This window comes from Tetrao urogallus, assembly GCF_951394365.1.
Source record: "Tetrao urogallus genome assembly, chromosome: 4".
Classification (NCBI taxonomy): Eukaryota; Metazoa; Chordata; class Aves; order Galliformes; family Phasianidae; genus Tetrao; species Tetrao urogallus.
Window position 1 is genome coordinate 60,691,244 of NC_136817.1, and position 21,692 is coordinate 60,712,935.

The 21,692-nt window shown below is 39.0% G+C and overlaps 1 protein-coding gene across 1 annotated transcript in view; it reads right to left on the reverse strand.

Annotated features, from left to right (window-relative positions):
* Window positions 1-1,715: 1,715 nt before the first annotated feature.
* The window catches only part of ABLIM2 (actin binding LIM protein family member 2), a gene marked incomplete at both ends in the record, with an annotated part of 138,176 nt that continues 118,199 nt past the window's right edge, over window positions 1,716-21,692 (reverse strand). Inside the window, 4 exons of the mRNA XM_079534967.1 lie at window positions 1,716-1,829; window positions 17,663-17,743; window positions 17,923-17,987; window positions 19,284-19,338. Of these exons, the coding sequence (XP_079391093.1) occupies window positions 1,716-1,829; window positions 17,663-17,743; window positions 17,923-17,987; window positions 19,284-19,338 (315 nt within the window). The remainder of the gene's footprint in view (window positions 1,830-17,662; window positions 17,744-17,922; window positions 17,988-19,283; window positions 19,339-21,692) is intronic.

The following is a 21,692-nucleotide window of genomic DNA, read 5'->3' on the forward strand; positions in this document are numbered from 1 at the left end:
AGCAAACCTAATGCAAATAACATAATAGTTACATTAATATAATTGAAAGAACCTATCCAGAACAGCAATACAATGAATAAATTATACACAATTAGCACAGTTATTCAGTTATGTCTTTGTTTTAATGATTCTTTTAAACATTTGTATCATCAGACAAAACATTTAGGTCATGAGAAAATATTTCCAACAATATGGATTTTGAAAATTAGTTGGAAGAAGGCATGTTCAATGCTATGATTTTTCCAATGCTGGGGCAGTTGAAACAGTGTGTTGTAGTGCATATATTAACCAGTTACTTATGCAAAAAGACATAGTGAAGTAGGAAGTGAATACAAACATTCAAGGCAGTAAAAATGCAGAATACTGACACGTGGCTGAAAAATGTACTTTTTTATAATGCTCTTTTAGTTTCACACAAAACTAGCAACTCACTTTTAATCATTCTTTGTCAGCAACCATACTTCTGACCATATGAAATTATTAAATTTAATACAGTCTTCCAGTTGGAAGAGATATTAAGAGCTCGTATCAAATGCTCAGATTTCGTTAGCTTTGCTTGTTATTTAAGATAGTTCCAAGGTATTGCACCAGTATCATATAGGGATTTTTTTTAATTGATTTGTATAGAAACATGCAAATAGTAATGCATGAGGGCTCCATATATTTGATTATAATTTGATATACTATTGATAGAGCACACAAAGCTTTTTTTTGTTACATTTTATGCTGAACTGTTCAATTTCCACACCTACCAATTGCCATTACCATTCTCATGGCTTGTGATATAAAGCCAGAAAGTGGAGAACGTGTAAATGTCTTTACTAAAAACACATAAATGAAAAAAAATCCTTATAGATAGACATATCTATCTACATATAATTAAGATTGTATGGCATTTATATCAGCATGAAATGTAAAAAAAAAAAAAGTTCCCCAAACACCCCAAGATAGTAGGAAAACACTATTAACTGTCACAATACACTCTTACACCAGCTGTATAAGGCTTCTGTTTTCCTGATGAATGGGAGTAAATTTTTAAGAAGGTCTCTGTATACATTTTAGTCATAATAAGTGCTTTCTGTCACAATATATTCTTAATAAAATAAAAACTCTTGTGCTGTAATTAAAGATAGCTAGTTACTGTTTAGACAAAAATGACCTTTTAGAGAATAGGCTGTGTCTAAAGTATAAGAAGAATTAAGGTGCTTCTGTATTTTTCCTTTCATTCTTAAAAAGTACCACACATAAAGAGCTGCAATCATTGCTTGTGGACATGCTTTTCTTTGGCTTTTACCACATTTTTAATCGCATGTGATCCTCCATTACATAATTTTATATTCATTACTTGATTTTGTAAAAATTTATTTTAAAACTTAATGAAACAAAATGTCAGATTTCCTTTGTCACAGCTACACTTTTTCTCTTCTTTTCAGAATTTCCATTTGCATCAAGCAATAACTGCAAGCAACAATAAATTTAAAGCTAGATTTTTGCATGTTGTAAACTGGGTAGGACCAGAGTTACTGACTGAACCAGCTGGTAATGCAAGATTAGCAAATTCCTTGTATTCCAACATGTTGCAATCTAATCTGTCCTGTTTCCTCCGACACATACTAACACAATGAAGCTGGACAATGGTTCAACAGCAAGTGCATGTGATAGTTCTGGCAAGACTATTTCTGTTTTGAATAAGCACATATTTTATCCATGAAGGACTAGAAGAGCAGGGCCTTCTTCTTCAGGTCATTCCGCTTCCAAAGTGCCAGGCGATCAAACTCCTCAATGCTCATTTTGAAGACTTCCTGGAACTCCTCAGGGGACAAATGTCTCTTCAAAATGAAAACACAAAGGTATCATTAAAATCTTCCGTGCACAGGAATATTTTTACCCTTCTTAAGTTTTAAAATTCATCACAAAGTACTGCATTTGGGATTATGCTTGAATTCTCAAATTCTGAACAAAAAAAAAAAAGCATCAAAACCACATTAGCTTACAGCAACTGGGAAATGAAATTGTTAACATTAGTGAATTTTGGAAAAAAATAAGAATAACAATCTTTCCAACAGAGTGCCAACTGAGTGGAAGTTACAATCTTTAGGAAAAGGATGTGTTTATACATGGTGCGTGATGACAGAGCACACTGAGACAAATTTAAGGTACTCCAGGATTTGAAAGAGACTGATACCAACATAAAATCAGAGTTGGATTTATCTTCCTTGATCTTTAATGAGAGTGGTGGACACTGCACTGGTCTGCTAATAGCAGTGTTATGCAAAGGAGAGAGCACACTGCTAAATTCTTAAATCCAGAATGCTATCATTCATGGGGGTAGAGTTGTATCAGAAAGCCAAGTCTGACAGAGCTTTTTTGAAATGCCAAGAAGTATGTTCTTATTTAATGTTTCATATGTTTATACATACAAAGTTAAAAAGGGAGAACAACAGCATTAGGAATTTGAAAGAGATGGAATTATGAAAGTGCATAACGTTTGCCTAACAACGAGTAGTATATGCACACATATTATTGTGTGAATTGCAAAACAATATTGTATAAAATTCTTCTGATAACTGCAGGCTAACACTTTTTCAAACATTTTAGCTTTATCAGTGAATGTTTCCATCGTATTAGGTGCACATCATCTAAAAGGGACAGATTCAACATAGTGAAAATTACAACTTTTATGTTTTTTTTTTTTAAGGATGGTTTCTCCTTTTCCATAAAGCTTTCCTTGAAGTTATTCTGTTATCAGCCAAAATTAGGGCAGGGAGCATGCTAACACATCTTGATAGTTTCACAGTGGATTAACTGACAACAGACACAACTGCACTGGCACTACTCTACAAAGCTACTTTTCGACAAATTTAAACAAAATTCTATTTTCCACTTATTATTGATGAATTTGCAATGCAAATTGCACGAGGAAAGTTAATGAAATTGTTTTCAAGATGTAACTACATTGAATTACCTTGAATGGTCTTGTGGGCCCTCCTGGTTTCTTAAAAAAGGACAGACTTTTTTCCCCTTGAGATTCCACATATTCAGAGCAACAGTGACTAAGAGTTTGGAACAGAGCCTTCATTTTTCTTTTGACCAATGAGAACAACGCAACATAAGCACTACACTTAGCATGGAACAAATGCACCATGCATATTTGGCAGAGCAGATTCTGTTTTGCATGGAAATGAGCAACATCTGACAATGTATTTTAGCAACAATTTCTGACAGAATTTAATTCTATAGGGTCTGGAAAGAAAAAAGTAACTCTTCCTTGCACTATTTCTTTTTCATATTTTTCTGGTTATCTAGTAGAAAATTCTAGCAAGCTTAATTTCTCTAAGCAAGAATAATGTCTATGGCTTGTTGAAAATGGGGTTGAAAAAAAATCTGGATAAGCAATATGGATCGTATCTTGTTTTATCTTTCTTTTAGATTATAGGTAACACTTGAAATGTCACCTCAAGAGAAATTAGTGAGAAACTGTTGTTCATATCCTAGAAGAAAGTCAGAAAGTTTATAACCTGCAGGTAAAACTGCTTTGACCATGATTCAGAAACATAGGAAAAGTAAAATTTTGAAAGAAATCTTTTCGTCTTTTTTTTTTTTCTTGAGAGACATTACAAAATTTCTTCCTGGGAGTTGCTATAATCTCATCAGATCTCCTTCAACAGTGAAGTAAATTCAAAGTAAATTCAACTCAGAGACAGCCAGCAGGTGCTATATCAGAGCACAGGTCCTTCCTGTGATATGCTGGACATTTGCTACATCTCACCTCCCCAGTCTCAGCACAAACTCTGCTCTTCTATCATTTTGCTTTGCCCTTTCAATCAATGAGCTTTCAATCCACATGATTCTATACAAGCCAATATTAATTAGATGTGCTCTTTATTCCTCAGCATATGCCCAGATGACATCAATCCTTGACTACATTAGTTTTCTAATTCTTCTTAAGTTGCTTTTATATCAGCACCTTTTTTTTTTTCCAATTTTTTTCCCCCCTCTCTCACAGTTCTCAGCTGGTGCAGCCTGATCCAAAAGCAGCTTAGAGTTTCCAATGCAAGGATACCAGCTAGCAGCAGAGATTAAGATGAGAAAAGGATGAGCTCCCTTATTTTCACCTTCCATTCCACTCAGCAGTTATTCTGCTTCTAATTCTCCTCGTCTCAAGGACTATGCTACAAGACTGCAACATTAGCAAAGTTTCTTACTCCACCAATGCATTACTCACACTCAAAATTAATTCCAGAAGGCAAAATTAATTTAAAATTGGTTTGAATTCTATCTGAGGATACTCATCTGTGCCCAGTGTAGCATAATTCCCACTGTTTTCCCTGCACCTCGGAAGCACTCACTGTCCTTTTTCTAAACATCTTGGGCCCCAGCTCGGGGACTAACCATAGAAGCAGCAATGATTACAGTTCTCTTTGCAGATTTTAGAATAACCCTTGATCCCAGAGAGATGTCATCAAACTGGCAATACTTCAGATGAAAGTAACAAAAGGAATCATGGGTTGCTGAGTTTGATTTATGAGGAAAGACTAAAAGGCCTAAGTATGTAAAAGCATAGCCAAATCACGACTAAGGGAAAATATGGTAAATGTCTACAAGTACTGAAAGGGTCTAAACACCATGGGAATAGGCCAGTGTGGGAAGGTTATGTTCATGGTTTTCTTTATGTGACGTTAAATTTTGTCCACACTGTTCTTGGACTTTCTTAAACCTTATAGCTTTCAGACAGTTCTTACCAAAAGCAGAGAATATAATAGGGCTAAGAAATTTTAGATTGTTTTTTCTTCTTAGGTATTTGAATATTAATTGATCTTAGCTGAAATATTTTCATGCAGAAGCATTGCCTTGTCTCATTACTCGAACAAAAGAAAGGAAATTGAAAATTATGTGCAGAAATTAGAGCAAGATATTAATCTTGAGGTATGAGAGAAGGCATGTACAAGGCCAAGAACTTAAGTTTTGATTTCTTTTCTCTTGTTTTCAAGTTTTGGGTCAGCTTAAAATATCCATATCCAGCTAAATTAACGCTGCATCATTGGGCCATTAAATGAATGGCTCAAGTTTTAATAAAATTAAAATTCTTTTATTATTATTATTACTAGTGCTGGCCTTGTTTCTAAGGTAGTCTGGGTGTTTTACGATATGCCAGGAACAAGTTCCTGATTCCCTTTGGGAAAATTTGACCATATTCAGACAGCTGAATTCAATCTACTTCTCTGTTCTTCATCAGTGGCAAAGTTGGGCACATTGTGAGAATCATAGAATTGCTCAGGTTGGAAAAGATGTGTAAGATCAAGTCCAATCACAACCATACTACCCTAACTCTAACAACCCATTGCTAAATCATATCCCTAAGCACAACATCCAAGTGGATTTTAAATGCAGTCAGGGATCAGGACTCAAAGACCTCCCTGGGGAGCCCATTTCAGTGCTTAACCACCTTTTCTGTAAAGAAGTTTTTCCTGATATCCAACCTAAACCTCCCCTGGCACAATTTGAGGCCATTTCCCCTTGTCCTGTCACCTGTCTCTACTGAGACCAACCACATTCTCACTGCAATCACTTTCCAGGTATTTGAAGACAGCAATAAGGTCTCTCAGTCTCCTCTTTCCCAGACTAAACAGCCCAGTTCCTTTAGTCACTCCTCGTAGGGCATACTCTCCAAGTCCTTCACAAGCCTTATTGCCCTTCTTTGGACCTGCTCCAGCATCTCAATGTCCCTGCTGTATTGAGGTGCCCCAAAACGAACACAGTACTCGAGGCAAGGCCTCACCAATGCTGAGCACAGGGGCAGGATTACTTCCCTAGTCCTGCTCACCACACTATTCCTGATACAAGCCAGGATGCCATTGGCCTTCTTGGCCACCTGGGCACACTGCTGGCTCATATTCAGCTGACCATCCGTCAGTACACCAAGGTCCCTTTCCATCAGACAGCTTTCCAGCCACTCCTCCCCGAGCCTGTAGGGTTGCCTGGTGTTGTTGTGACCAAAATGCAGGACCCAAAACTTGACCCTATTGAAACTCATATAGTTAACCTTGGCCCATCAATCCAGTCCATCCAGGTCCCTCTGTAGTGCCTTTCTCCCCTCAGGCAGATCAACACTCCCTCCCACCTTAGTGTCATCTGCAAACTTACTGAGGGTAAATTCAATCCCCTCACCAAGATCATTGATAAAGATGTTGAATATGAGTGGCTCCAGTACCAAGCCTTGCGGGACACCACTCAAGACTGGCTGCCAACTGGTTTTAACTCCACTGACCACAACTCTTTCGTCCTGGCCATCCAGCCAGTGTTTCACCCAGCAGAGCCCATCCAAACCGTGGGCAGCCAGCTTCTCCACAAGAATGCAGGTCCAAAACCATCTCAGCATGGATTATGCAGGGCCTACTCTGTTCCCAATACCTATCTTCTAGCACAAGGGGCTGTGTGCTCAGGGAGCAACTAGTCTTACTATTAAAGACTGAGGCATTAAGTACCTGAGCTTGGTCCTGATTCTTGGTCACCGTGTTCCCTCTGCGTCCAAGAAAAGATGAAAACTTTCCCTAGCCTTCTTGTTACAGTTGATGTATTTATAGAAATATTTATTGTTGTCTTTCCCCTTAGCTGGGCTTCGGTCTTTCTAATATTCTCCTTGCACAGCTTCACTATGTACTTGTAATTGCCATAAGTTTCTTGACCCCTCTTCCAAAGACAATAAACTTTCCTTTTGTTCCTGAGTTACAGCCAAAGGTTCAGCCAGACTGGTCTCCTTTCCCTGTGACTTGGGGATGGTCAGCTCCTACACCTTTCAAATAACTTCCTTAAAGTATTGCCAGCCTTTCTGGACTCCAATGCCCTCCAGAACTACCTCAACCACGGTCCAAAAGAGACCAAAGTCTGCCCTCTGGAAGTCCAAGGTAGCAGTTCTGCTGACTTCCTTCTGCGGTTCAACAAGGATAAAAAATCTATCATTTTGTGATCACTTTGACCCAGGTGGCCTCCAACCTTTACATCCCCCAGAAGTACCATGGAACCAGACCGAGGTCCCTTTCTACCCTTACACTCTGAACTGTCTGTGTTTAGATTATCTCAAATTAGAAGTTGCATAGTGGTGTTAACAAGATGCTGCCTGAAAGCCTTGCTAAAAGATTTTGTAAATAACTTAAAGACAGTTACTCACTGAAATGGCTGCTAAACTGGAGCTTGCGACATCAAACATTTTCAGTATATTTAAGAGTCAGTTTAACACAATAGAACAAACTACTGCATCATATTGTTTTAAAACAATTGTATTAATCTTGTAAAGGCTTGTAAAATCAGTAGCATTCAGTCTTGTCCTGGATAGCACTTTGTGCAAGGTTGCATGGGAAATTAGAAAAAGATGACCAGACTCAAGTTCAGTCATACATAACGCCTCACTTGCATGTTACCTAAAATACAGCACAGTGCTACACGAGAAGCACAGCCATACCTCTGTCATAATTACGTGGCTAGCTCTCCTACAGCATACATACACAATGGAAGAAACAAATTTCTTAATGGTATGATACAGAACTATGTAATCAATGGACTGAGCTAAGCATCTCAGATGTACTGCAACCCTATAATGGAAAATCCTCATGTTCATTGATTATTAAAATGAGTGGTACAGATATGTGCTCATTTTTGCATTTCCCAAAGAAAAGTAATTGACTGCACATTCAAATAGTTTCTATATAGTGCTAACTCAGACAGAAGTGATGCTTTCTGCTGAAAATTAACGAGGCTTGTGTCTGTTTTTCTGTGCCATGTTAAAAAGCCACTAATCATTCTAAATAGAGTTACAATGTTTATTTAATTCAATGAGATTTCTTTTATACAACAATAACTGTATTTTTAATGACATTCAAAGATCTTCAAAACTAATACTGGCATTAGCATGACTAAGTCACAGTAAGGGAAAACTGCAATTAACCTATGGTTACAGTGCACTAAGCTGTGACCAGGTCATGCTGCACAAGCATGTTTATTCTGTGACAGTAATTGGATGGAAGTCCACAAGAGAAAACCTGCTGATGTAGGAAATTCAGATATCAGACTTCCTCAGGAGTCACACCAAACCAATGAGCCAACACACTGGATGGCAGGAGGTGATGAGCTGAAGGAGAAAAAAAAAAAAAGAAAAATCGAAATTCTAATTCCTAGGGGTTGTTTAAAGCTTCCAGTTTGATTTTGTTTTCATTTTTGTTACCTTATATACACAGGAAGTGACTGCTGAACATAACATTGCCTTTGAATGAATCCATAGTGACTCTTTCTGAAGTACTCCATTGTACAGAGTGTAATTTTAATAGTTTCCTACTTCAATTATTTTTTGTTTTGACTCGTTGTAACACTTCAAAACCTCTAACCCACAAAATATAAAAGCAAAAGCTATAGGATCTCTTCTACAGTCTCCAAAATACAAAATACCCAAACTGTGGTGGGATTTTGGGGGAAAAAATTATTCACAGGTAAGCAGGCATTAATGTAAATAACCAGATTTTAGCTCTGTAGGGTAGTGCAGAATCTGTACAAGTGAGGTGTAATATTTATTCTTGCATTACAATTTAGGATGTTAGAAGGATCTCAACTGAATAAATGTGAAATAAAAATGGCCTACTCCTTCCTTCATTTTTCCCCCTTTGCTTCCCTAGTCCCATTTCCTTCTCCTACACCTCTAGAATTTTGATCAAATATAACTTTCAGATGCCTAAAAATAAGTTTTTGGAAAAAAATCTCATTGACCTACTGAATTTCAAATCCTTATTTTGCATCCAGAACATTTGCGCTCCTTTCTGTTGCATTGCTGGGGCTCAGCAGACTCTTCAGAGGCTTCTTCTAAGCCTACCACATTTGTAATTAGCTATGTGCCATGTTCCCAAGGGAGTACTGAAATATTATTCTAATCTACCAAGCAGTTAAACTTCATGCTCAATAAATATTTCAAACTATTACATACTAACTATATGATGGGGGGGGTGAGAGGAGTTAAGAAAAAGAGTTGCTACCTAATGAACTTTAAGAAGTATGTTAAAATAACGTGGGCTACTCCACTTACACCCAGTGATATCAATACTTTACCTATATTATCTTACTACATAGTTGAATACATTAGAACCACTCTGAGGATAACCTGTGCCATTATTCCATCATTCAACCAAATGAACCTTTTCATACTGCCCATTACATAAGTCATTGCCCTCAACTTCCTGTTGATAAAAATGTTCTGTCGTTAAAAAATGATCATTAATAAAACTAAAATTGTGAATTCATAGTGAATAAGGGAAATATATAGATGATTTTAGACATTTTAGACATATCAGTGGAGTTTTCTTTAAAAAAAAAAAGTAGAGGTTATTGTCTACTAAACTGGAGAATCCAATTACATAATTTATTGTGTATTCATGGATGCTGGTGCTAGCACTTGCTTGGATATTTGTCCCAGATGCACAGCTGGGGCTCAGAGGTTTGGTTTCAAGTGATTATGGTCTTTGGGGCTGATCCAAAAAAAGTACATTGAAGTCAACATGAAACTTTCCACATGTACTCACTTAAGGTTAAAAAATACCTTGTTCATAAAGCAGATTTTCCAGTTTCCTTTAGTTACGTGTTCTTCATATCTAATCGCTCTTCAGCTTCACACTGTTCCCACTCTGGTAGGAATTAGCTTTTTTACATATTAAGTCATTTCTAATGTGTAATTTCATTTTACAATGGCTCCCTTTCATAAGGACTTTGAAAACTGATATAGACATTCATCATCGATCCCAATACAAACATATGCTTAGAATAAAAACAAAAACACAAACACAAATGTTTTGCAAATTAAATGGTGTGAAGTTCCACTAACATCCACAAAGTGCACTTTTTCACACCAGGATACGAACTTCATTCTGAAAGAGCTCATATGGGCAGCCTGGTCTAATGGTTGGCTCAGAGGGCTGGAGCATCTCTCCTATGAAGACAAGCTGAGGGAGCTGGGTTTGTTCAGCCTAGAGAAGAGAAGGCTGTGGGGTTACCTCATTGCAGCCTTCCAGTACCTTAAGGGAGCCTGTAAACAGGAGAGGAGCCAACTCTTTGAAAGGGTAGATAACAGCAGGACAAGGGGAAATGATTTTAAGTTGAGGGAGGGAAGATTTACATTGGATATCAGAGGGAAATTCTTTACTATGAGAGTGCTGAGGTGCTGGAACAGCTGCTCAGAGAGTCTTTCCTAAAATGATTACAGCCCAAATGGGTAGAACCCAGGGCAATTATTGAAGAAAAGCTAGTGGAAAAAAGTCTCATCCTTAAAACAGATCCAGACAAGTAGCTTCAGGAGGAAAAATGTATTTGAATTAAAGTGAGCATACTGTTCAAACAAGACCACACCCATGCTTAAATCTCTGATTTCTATTTACAAGAGAACAAGGTGGCAAGAAAAGCTTTCTACTTGACATTCCAGAGTATTTTCTTCCTTAGCAATTGTTTCAGTTAAAAAATGAGCAGGCTCAAACAAAAGTGGAATAATTTACTTTCTACTGTATTTCATAGGCACGAATGAGTAATTCTTTTAACTCTCTGATGTTCAAAAAGAAATGCTAAAGAAGCTAAGATATATCTAGATAAGAAAATCAAATGAAAAATCTCAATTATGCGTTCCAAATGGAAGACTAACTATGATGGTTTTTAAAACTACCAGTCTGTGACCATGAAAGAAATCTTATCCTCTATGATAAAAGTAATTTCCAGAGAAAAATAAATAAATCAAATCTATGCAGCTGTTCATGAATGTCAAGTTGGATGTGCAGGCACTGAATTAACTCACACTTCTGTGACTCAACAACAGGCAAAGCAATATCTAAACTAAGATAAAAATAACAAGCACATTATATCAGGAATCCAAGGTATTTAAGTGCTTAAAAGTGTCGATAAGATTTTCAAAAGTGCCCACAATCCTAAGTTCTGTTGGGGAAAAAAAGGACCATGTCGAAAAACACTGGGAAAACAGCAGATAAAGAATGTACTAATTTGTACCATGGAAAGGTGATGTCACTCCCAGAACCCTTTGCATATTTAACCCTTTGCATAATAAAATGATTATTTTGATACAATATTCCAATGTTAATCAAATTACTTTGTTTTTCAAATGCTACTGCAGCAAATACAACTTCTATTTTGTAAATTCCTCACACTGAAACTGTGTCTTCACAGAATATGTCATGCTAACCAAATAAAGGAGCTATGGAAGTCCTTCAGAGCAGGGTTGACTTTAATCATAACATGGAGAGCCTTGCCTAGTTGAATTCATAGAATCATACACTCTCAGAATCATGCATGCTGAAAAGGACCCTTAAAGGTGATCCAGTCCAACTCCACTGTAATGAACAGGAACACTTGTAGCTCCATCAAGTTGTTCAGAACCCCGACCAGCCTGATCTCGAATATCTTCAGAAACAGGACACCCACCGTCTCTCTGGGCAACATGTTTTAATGTCACACCACCATTATTGTAAAAAACTTCTTCCATATATCCAGTCTAAATCTACTCTCTTTTAGTTTGAAACCTGTCACAACAGACTCTGCTAAAATGTCTGCCACCTTCTTTCTTACAGCTTCCCTACAGACACTGAAAGGCTGCTATCAGGTCTTCCTAGATCCTTCTCTTCTGCAGGCTGAACAGCCCCATCTTTTTCAGGGGAGGTGTTCCATCCATTGGATCACTGCTATGGCCTTCCTCTGGCCTTTGTGATGAGGAGCTTTCCCCTTATATTTAACTGTGATTTGTTTTCTGCAATTTTTGACTTGCATTTTGGCCATTCAGGGCCTACATCTGAGAAGGATGCCAAAGTGTGCTGCTGACTTACATTCATCTCATTTTCCAGCAAAACCTCAGGGTGACTCCTGCAGAGCTGCCCCCACATCTTCTGCTGCTGAACAGTATTATTCCATCACAAGTGCAGGCAGATTTTTTGTTCATGTGGCCACAGAATAGAATTACAGAATCACCAAGGATGGAAAAGATCCCCAAGATCATCTAGTCCAAAAGTCACAGAATCACAGAATGGCCCAGGTTGGAAGGGACCTCAAGGATCATGAATCTCCAACCCCCCTGCCACATGCAGGGCCACCAACCTCCACATTTAATACGAGACCAGGCTGCCCAGGGCCCCATCCAACCTGGCCTTGAACACCTCCAGAGACGGGGCATCCACAACCTCTCTGCGCAGCCTGTTCCAGCACCTCACCACTCTCTCTGTAAAGAATTTCCCCAACATCCAACGTAAATCTCCCCTCCCTCAACTTAAAACCATTTCCCCTTGTCCTGCAGTTATCAACCCTTTCAAAGAGTTGATTCCCCTCCTGTTTGTAGGCTCCCTAGTCCACCTACCACCAATACTTCTCCAATAAACCACGTCCCTCAGTACCACATCTACACACTTCAACACTTCCAAGGATGGTGACTCTACCATCTCCCGGGGCAGCCCATTCCAGCACCTGACCACTCTTTCAGAGAAGAAATTTTTCCTAATATCTAACCTGAACCTCCCTTGGTGCCATTTGAGGCTGTTCCCTCTAGTCCTATTGCTTGTTACACTGAGGCAGAGGCTGATCCCCACATCACCACAATCTCCTTTCATGTAGCTGTAGAGAGCTATAAGGTCTCACCGGAAAAGAATACAGGGATGCTGCCTGGACATGCAGAGATGGGATTAGAAAAGCCAAGGCACAGATGGAACCGAACTTGGTGATGGACATAAAAAAAAAACAAAACAAGAAGATATTCTGCAGGTACTTAGGTCATAAGAAACAGGGCAAAGAGAGCATATCTCCTCTGTCAAGTGGGAAAGGAGAACTGAACTGGCTACAACAGATACAGAGAAGACTGAGGTACTCAATGAGTTCTTTGCCTCAGTCTTTACTGGCAGCCAGGATTCCCACATCCCTGAACCTCATAGTGGGAACTAAAGATGGGTAGCCAGTAGGGCAAGGGAGGTGATTGTCCCCCTCTGTTCTACACTCATGAAGCCCCAGCTGGAGTACTGCATCTAAATCTGAGGCCCTCAACACAGGAAAGATGTAGAGCTTTTGGGAGGGCTACAAAGATGATCCAAGGGCTAGAGCATCTCTCCTGTGAAGACAGGCTGAAGAAAGTGGGATTGTTCAGCCTGGAAAAGAGAAGGCTGCAGGGAGACCTCCTTGAAGCCTTCCAATATTTAAAGAGAGAATATAAACATAAGGGAAATCTACCTTTTAAACATGTAGATAATGACTGAATAAGGGGGAATTGTTTTAAACTAAAGACGTCAGGGGAAAGATTTTCACTGAGTGAGATGCTGGAACAGGCTGCCCAGAGAGGTTGTAGATGTTTCACCTGTGGAGATGTTTATGGTCAGGTTGGATTGGGCCCTGAGCAATCTGATCAAGTACTTGATCTAGCAGCTGGCAGCTCCGCCTGTGGCAGGGGGGTTGGAACTTGATGATCCTTGAGGTCCCTTCCAACCCAAGCCATTTTGTAATTCTGATTCTCCCCTTAGCCACTTGTCCTTCAGACTAAACAATTCCAGCTCTCTAAGTTGCTCTTCACAAGACTTGTCCTCCAGATTCCTCACCAGCTTTGTTGCCCTTCTCTGGACATGCTCCAGGACTTCAGTATCTTTCCTATAGTGAGAGGCTCAAAACTGAACACAGTACTCAAGGTGTAGCTGAAGAGCACAGAAGGATGATCATCTTCCTGTCTCCTGCTAGCAACACTTTCTTATTCAAGCCAAGATGCCACTGGCCACCTGGGCACACTGCTAGTACATATTTAGCAGCAGCTCCCTCCAGTTTTGTTATCTACAAGAAAGATGAGGATACAATTCCTTCTCTTCCCCCATACTGTATACTTCAGTCCTATGTTGTTGCCTAAATTAAGTTGTTCTCAATCATTTCTCATTACAACTGTCTGAGGAATGCTGCTCTATTCATCTAACAACGGAATAAATAGCAGTCTGGTGAAGAGAAACTTTTCGAAAAATTCCTATGCCAAATCCTTATCTTTAATAAATTCCTTGCATTTCTAATCAGCTTATACTGAACAAAGATCCAGGATAATCATTCGAAAGTCAGAGTGCTGGTAATGTACTTAAAAATCAGCAGGTCATTTATTATAACTACACTCAGTGTTGTATGTATTAGCTCAATGTTGGCATAAACATCTCCTCAAGGAGCACAAAGAGCTGAGCTACTTCTGCCTCACTGCTGAGTTAGAACAAGCAAACAAAAACATGCCGAGTGTTTCTACGGTTAGATATATGCGGTTATGAAGAAAGAATTTTTATTATTTTAAAGTATTTATTACCAGTTGAGCCCTACTAATCTTCGTGTGCCTCTTGGGCCTAGAAAAATATGCATTCTTACAAAAAAATACTAGCTCTAAGTCACGAAATAGATTTCTTACACAATAAGTAATTTAAAAAATACTCAAAATGGGAGCAAAGTTAGGCAAACACTACCAACCATTAAAACCCCACCCTCCTTTAATCCTTGACCATTAGCTGAAGCTTTCACTGCTGCCGCCTCCCTTAATTTGACCCAAGGAGTTAATACCTTTTACGTGAATTCACTTTTCATGATAAGAACATACACTTCAGGAGACCTCTCTTGGAATAAGACATCAGAGAATAATAACAGTGCCTTCTCCATCTACGCTGGATCATTCAAAGTTCAAAAACCTGTCTCACAAAGAGGAGTTTTCTTCAAGCCAATTTGCAAGAAATGCTGAAGAAATATATCTTATACAGATTTACTTATCTCATTACTGCTAAGTAAACCGGGAAATTAGAGAATCACATAGAATCACAAGGTTGGAAAGGACCTACAAGATCATCTAGTCCAAACATCCTCTTATCACCATTACTACCTACTAAGCTACTAAACCACATCTCGTAGCTCCTCATCCAGACGTCTCTTGAACACTGCTTGGGACAGTGACTCCGCCACCTCCCTGAGCAGCCATTCCAGCATCCGACCACTCTTTGAGTGAAAACTTTTTGCCTTATATCTAACCTAAAGTTCCCAGGGTGCAATTTGTGGCCACTTCCTCAGGTCCTATTTGTTGCCTGGGAAAAGAGGCTGACCCCCCCTCGTCACAACCTCCCTTTAGGAAACTGTAGAGTGCGATGAGGTCTCCCCTGAGCCTCCTCTACTCCAGACAAAACATATAGACATCACATATAAGATTTTAAACATTTAGTACAAGTGAAATCATTCTTAGATCTGACAGTCAATTGAAACACAAATGTTCTGTATGTCCTTCCACCAACACCACTACTACCTTGTCCATATCCATCACAACCAGGATGTTGAGATTTGCAGCAGTGAGAACATAATACTTCCACAAAACTGATCATAATGAAACCATAAGAAACTAGAAGAAACTATTAGAACATTGTCTGAAAAGATTTTCCAAGATAAACCACTTAGGACAATGCAAAGGCTTAGCAGTGCAATCATCATTCCTGTAGGCAAAATACAACTCTTTTAAAAGTGAAATTGGATGTGCAGGATCCAAGCAGAAGCTGGCCACCCATTCTGCTCAAATACAGCATTTGCTTCCCAGGGATCTGTCAGCACTGAATCACACTTTGTAGCATATGTGAAATACAGCTTAAGAAAAAGTGAAATCTAACCTTAATGCCTGACTCCAGAATTTAGTGTCATCCCCAAAAGCTTAAAGATACCAAAAAATACTAAATGGGACTTCAACTAGTGGACAAGATACGTGCATGTATGTGTGTGTTTCTTTAGTACTGGTACATTCCTGGGAAAATCTTTAAAATCAGACAGTCTTAGGCTCCCAAGTCCTGGGTCTTGTCCCGAAATCTGGTGAATGCACAAGACAGCAGCTAAGTTACAATCTGTTTTTGCTATGAGACAAAATGATGTTATACTCCCTTTCTATGCAAAGTTACTTACTGTCAACAATTCTGTAATGCAAAAGAAAGGGAACAGGGAGGAGAAGATGCCAGCAGAGAATGCAACAGTTTGTTCCTGTCTTTCAACTCCACATATGGTTTGAATGCTCGGATGAGGTCGAATGCTGCCTCTGTTTTTCCAGTAGTTATAATCCTTTTAAAATGCTGCTAATTTCATTGTTAAAAAAACTACCCATCCCTAATAAATGTAAGATGGTCTACAAATCCACAAAGGAGTCCTTTCTGCAGAGCAAAATGTTTAACACAGGGCAACAATCAGCAGACCAGTCTGATCCCCTTATCGCTTTTCTGGTGCAGGTTGGAAGCAGACCTTATTTATTGTTCTTTTGCAAAGCTCTGTGAGATCTTTGAAGTGGTCAGGCTTCTTAAGTCACGAGGCCCAGAGCTGCACCTGGTGCGAAGCAGACTGAGCAACTCCAGTGTTAAACAAACAGCAGTCCCAGCTGAGGACAGTGCAATAGTTATTCATAACGGACATGCATGATCCATCCAAAGCAAACTATATGTCTTCTTAAAGCAAGCTAGAGACGCATTTGCCATATAGACCAGGCTGAAGTCTTTAAACAAAGCCTCTATTATTTAATAAACATGCAAATATGCATGTACATAAAAGAGTCCTTTGTGTGTCCAGATGAGTGCCCCACCAGCCTCCTGTTCCTTCTTCTGGATTCATTAAGCTTTTATTATGGATCTGATGCCTTACTATACCCCAGGCTTAAAACAGCACACATTTGAGGCTCTTTTCCTTACGACCAAATCCATACCACTTGCTGGGTATTCAAACAGCAAACACACTGAAGCATTTAAGGAATGTACAGCATGTCCAAAACATACTATTAAACTTCAGTAATTTTTCTTCTTTTCTTTTTAAGTGATCAAGTTAAAATACTCTAAATTTATTTAAATATAAAGTTTACCAAAAGTAACATTGTTAAGTACACGGGTTTTTTTTAACTCTCTTCTTCTTAATGGTAATTCACACAAAGGTACAAAAGTTTAATAATTCCGATGAGTCTTTACTAAGTCCTGTCATTACTTAGGAAAACAAAACAAAACAAAACAAACAAACAAACAAAACAAAAACAAAAACAGAAACCACCTCTGAATTTTGCCTGAATATCAACTTCAGGATATGGCCTTTGGAAACTAAGCATCATGATAAGTTATGTCTGCATTTCTCTGAATTTCACTACTACTCTTGGAGAGCGGTAGATGCTACTGCAAATGGATAACATATTCTCAAGCAATTGTATACCACACAGGCAAAGGGGAGACTGAATGAGAGAATGAAACAGAAATGGATCCATTTACTTGCAGGATAAATTGAGGTGGTTTTTTGTTGTTGTTGTTGTTTTGTTTTGTTTTTTAATTCTCAGGTTATTCAAGGAGATTCTTTTATAATAGGAACTTAAAAAAAACTGGTTTCCACCCATCTAGTTTGGACTTTCAACATCCCATAAAATCATCCAAAACAAATGGGTACTATTGGTAGTTTTGTGAAACCCTGCTCTATCATACATCTGCCTGGTTTTGGCTACTCTATTCCTTTTCAAATTACCTACGTACCAGTGTTTTGAAACAAAATATAATATATAGTGCTATTTCTCTATTCTTTGATTGGGTATGGGAATAGCTAAGGTAGTACACAAACAGGATAAAGAGTTGCAAAGCCATCAAGAAAATATCATTCCTACCTCCAGTCTGGTCCTGTCCACATCCTTGGGCAATTTCACACGAACACGATTTGTTACAATAAGTGTCTCATAAGGATAAATCTGTTAAAAAGACAAGAGCATATGAACTCCAGCCAAATTTGATTCTGGTATGTGGAAACAACAGCACGGGGGACTTACTAATTTCAACGGTACAAACTTGCATCCTCATTTGACAAATATTTCACTGGGTCAAAATTGACAAAATAAAGTTTTTTAAAAAAAAAAGGAACACATGTAACCTTGCTAGGAAGTGCCGAATCTGATTGTTCTTCCAGTGTTGGAAAAGCCCTTCTTACCTTGTATTCTGCAAGAGAACAAGAATAGGTTCACAGTTTAGAATTCATAGGCTTCTTTCAGAGTGACCATAATGAACATTTAGTTACATTAGCAATTTGGTATCCTGCTATATTTCTCTTATGGTTTTCAATTGTTATTGAATAACTACATGTGTTAGAAGAATTTGACTCCAATGGTCTGAATGAATATAGAATTTTTTAAGCCCCTGAAACCAAAGCAAAATCCATCTCTTGCTGCCATGCAGTGACTATGTCTGGTAAAATTGGGAATTTTGTGTATAGTTCAGTCAGACTGTCATCTGAAAATCCCGCCATATTTTTCTTTACTGAAAACAGTTACAGTATATGGATAATTATAGCCATGTCTTTTTGGGAACATACATGAAAATCATCACGTTAATACAGTATTCCAAGATGCCAACATCCTGCACTTGGACTGACTGCAGTGGAAATAATGATAGCAAAGAGAACATCGTAATTTTTTTTTTTTTTTTTCCTGAGGGAATTGCTCATGGATCTGAACTAATACAAGAGGATTCTATAGTTAGGCCAGTGTTACCAAATATGACTACCAGTATGATTTCATAGACATTTTTATGATCTGAAATGAAAATCAGAGATAAGTCTTTTCAAAATCTACACTGCCAGCTACTCAGACAAAGGTTTCTATCAATACAGAGCCATCAAATGAAGCATTGGAGTAAGATTTTAAAAAAAATTAAGTGACTTGGAAATAAAATCCTTCTCTTCTCCACCAGAAGTTGCATGCTCCTGAATTTCTCAGTTCTTTTGAAAATTCCAACCAACTTCCATATTAAGCTCACAGTCCTCTGAAACTGTTATCTAATAAATCAATAAAAAGAAATTCTGCTTTTTAAATTCTGTAGATTTCAGCACCATTGTAGGACAAACAAGAAGCACAATGAATGTTTGTGGGTTTTTTTTTTTTTTCTTTCCCAATCAGAAAAACTAATCAATCCTTGAAGACATAAGATTCTTCCTCTGTTTGATATGAGAACACCACCTGCTCAGCAAAGAGAACCACTGTGGCTGTTTACACATATTCAGGACATTGGCATAGACTCGACATTGTTACACCACCATATAATTCAGGATGTCAGTCAGATCTTTATATTCAATCAGATAAAAAGAAGACTCTCTGTAATGAATGCGTTACTGAGCTGGTTCTGTACCATCATTACACGAACCATGTGAAGATAACAGAGCAGTAGCCCTTTGGGCAAGAGGTAAACAAGCATCCTCACAGGAAAAATGCATGGAGTGGAAATGCTACTGCAATGTACCTTTCATCCCCCAGCTCGCCTCCTGGTCTGTTTCATATTGGCCCATATGTTCAGGCTGGAAGAGAGGAAAAGAAGCAATGTAACTTCAAAATACACACAGACACAGAGTATCCCTGTGCACACTGTTGAGAGAAAAAAGAGAAGACAAGTGGTACCAGAAAATCAAGATAAAGATCCTTCCATGACAGAAAGCAAACGAAGTTTCATTAGATCTTGACCTGATGTTCAAAGAAGGTATCCAGAGTGCACACAGCACCCATCAATCTAGAGGCACTGAAAGGAGCTCTGCCTGAAGCAGAGGATGGATTGTCAACAAGCGTGTGTCAAACTGGGACTCACTGCATGTGCAGTGTACAGTCTAGACAATACATTTCCATAACCAGAGAATGCTGGCATGTGATTGTCACTCGGAGAGGCAGCTACACAGTCTTATCAATCTTATCTTGTCCCACTGTCTTTTTTCTTTGCTGGCAAATGCTGTCATGATGATAAGTATTATGGGATACCTGAAAGGCACCATAACTTTTTTGTTGTTGTTGCTTCCCTTAGAGTTTTTTTCACCTGTTAGGTACACATTGTACCCACAACTAGGCTCGTAAGAAACTGCAAGGCTCCTTATTGTTAGCTTTTATTATATGATGCATTTCCAGGATGGTCGATTAAAAATAACAAGCCGCAAATACTAATATAAGCCTACAATACAGAGTGCAGCCACTCTAAGAAGAAATTTGGTCTAAAGGATTTGATCATTTTCAGCTTTATTGCAGCTCACAGATACTAGGTTGTACTTCATAGATGGGACAAATGCTGCCACCTGCTGCTTTCACATCACATTACATGGCTTAAGCTTGCAAAAAGTACACCAAGAACTGCATCTGCGTTTTCTGATGGCTTTGGCTCCTAAATGGAGAGAAGTTTACCTAGATCTTTCCAAATTCATAAATCTAATTTGGTTAAGTTGCGTTGCTACTGGTTTCTTCAGAAGGGAATTCAAGCAATCAGGTACTTGGAGCATCAATCAGTTTAGGTGCTCTCTGACAGTTACTTTCTTGTAGTTTCTTCTAATAACCTTCAGTTTAATTCATTATTGGTGGAGTTTAATCCCACCCATATGTCTGAACAGTCCCACGTGTCTCAATATTTCCTTAAAAGGGAGATGCATCAGGCCCCCCATAATCTCTGTAGCCCTCCACTGGATTCTCTCTAGAAGCTCCCTGTCTTTCTTGAACTGAGGAGCCCGGAACTGATAACAGTAGTCCAGATGTGGCCTCACCAAGGCAGAGCAGAGGCAGAAGATCACCATCCTCACCTTGCTGCCCACACTGTTTTTAATGCACACAGGATGCCATTGGCCACAAGAGCACACTGCTGGCTCATGGCCACTAGGACACCCAGGTTCTTCCCCACAGAGCTCCTTCTCAGCATATCAATCTCTAACCTATACTGAGGCATGTAGTTATTCCTCCCCAAGTGTATGACTCCGCATTTGCCCTTATTGAACCTCATCAGGTTCCTCTCTGCCCAACTCTCATGCCTGTCCAGATCTCGCTGAATGGCAGCACAGCCTTCTAGGGTCAGCAAATCCTCCCAGCTTTGTATCATCAGCAAACTTGCTGAGGGTGCATTCTATCCTTTCATCTAGGTCACTAATGAAGATGTTGAACAAGATCAGGTATTCCCTGGGGAATACCACTAGTTACAAGCCTCCAACCAAACACTGCACCACAGATCATAACCCTCTGAGCTCAGCCAGTTCGCCGGCTCTCAATTCACCTCAATGCCCACTCATCTTCCTAAGCTTCCTCACATGGATGCTGCAGGAGACAACATCAGATGCCTTGCTGAAGTCAAAGTAGACAACACTGCTGTCTCCTCATCTATCCCACCAGTCACGACATTACAGTAGGCTGCCAGGTTGCTCAACCATGATTTCCTCTTGAATCCATGTGGACTACTCCTGGTAACCTTCTTCTCTTCCACTTTCTTGGAGATGGCATCCAGAACAAGCTGCTCCATCATTTTCCCAGGGATGGAGGTGAGGCTGACTGGCCTGTAGTTTCCCACCTCCTCTTTCTTACCCTTTTTGAAGACTGGAGTGATGTTGGCTTTCTTCCAGCATTCAGGCAACTCTCATTGCTCCCCCCCTGCTTTGTATGATGTCTGTCTGTGTATATATATGTATTTCTATATATATATTTAAGAAATGCTATGGATATGAGCTGCTCCACCTTTGCTCTAAGATCATTACTTGCCTAATTTAAGGCTTAACCCTCTTTATCATTAATTCAAGATATACTGTGGTCTCTTAATAGGAACAGACCTTATATTTTGGACCTTAGTTGGTTTTGGGAGGAGAATCCAGATTGCTAATGCTCATGCCAGACACAGCTTTTTTTAAAACAAAAAGCT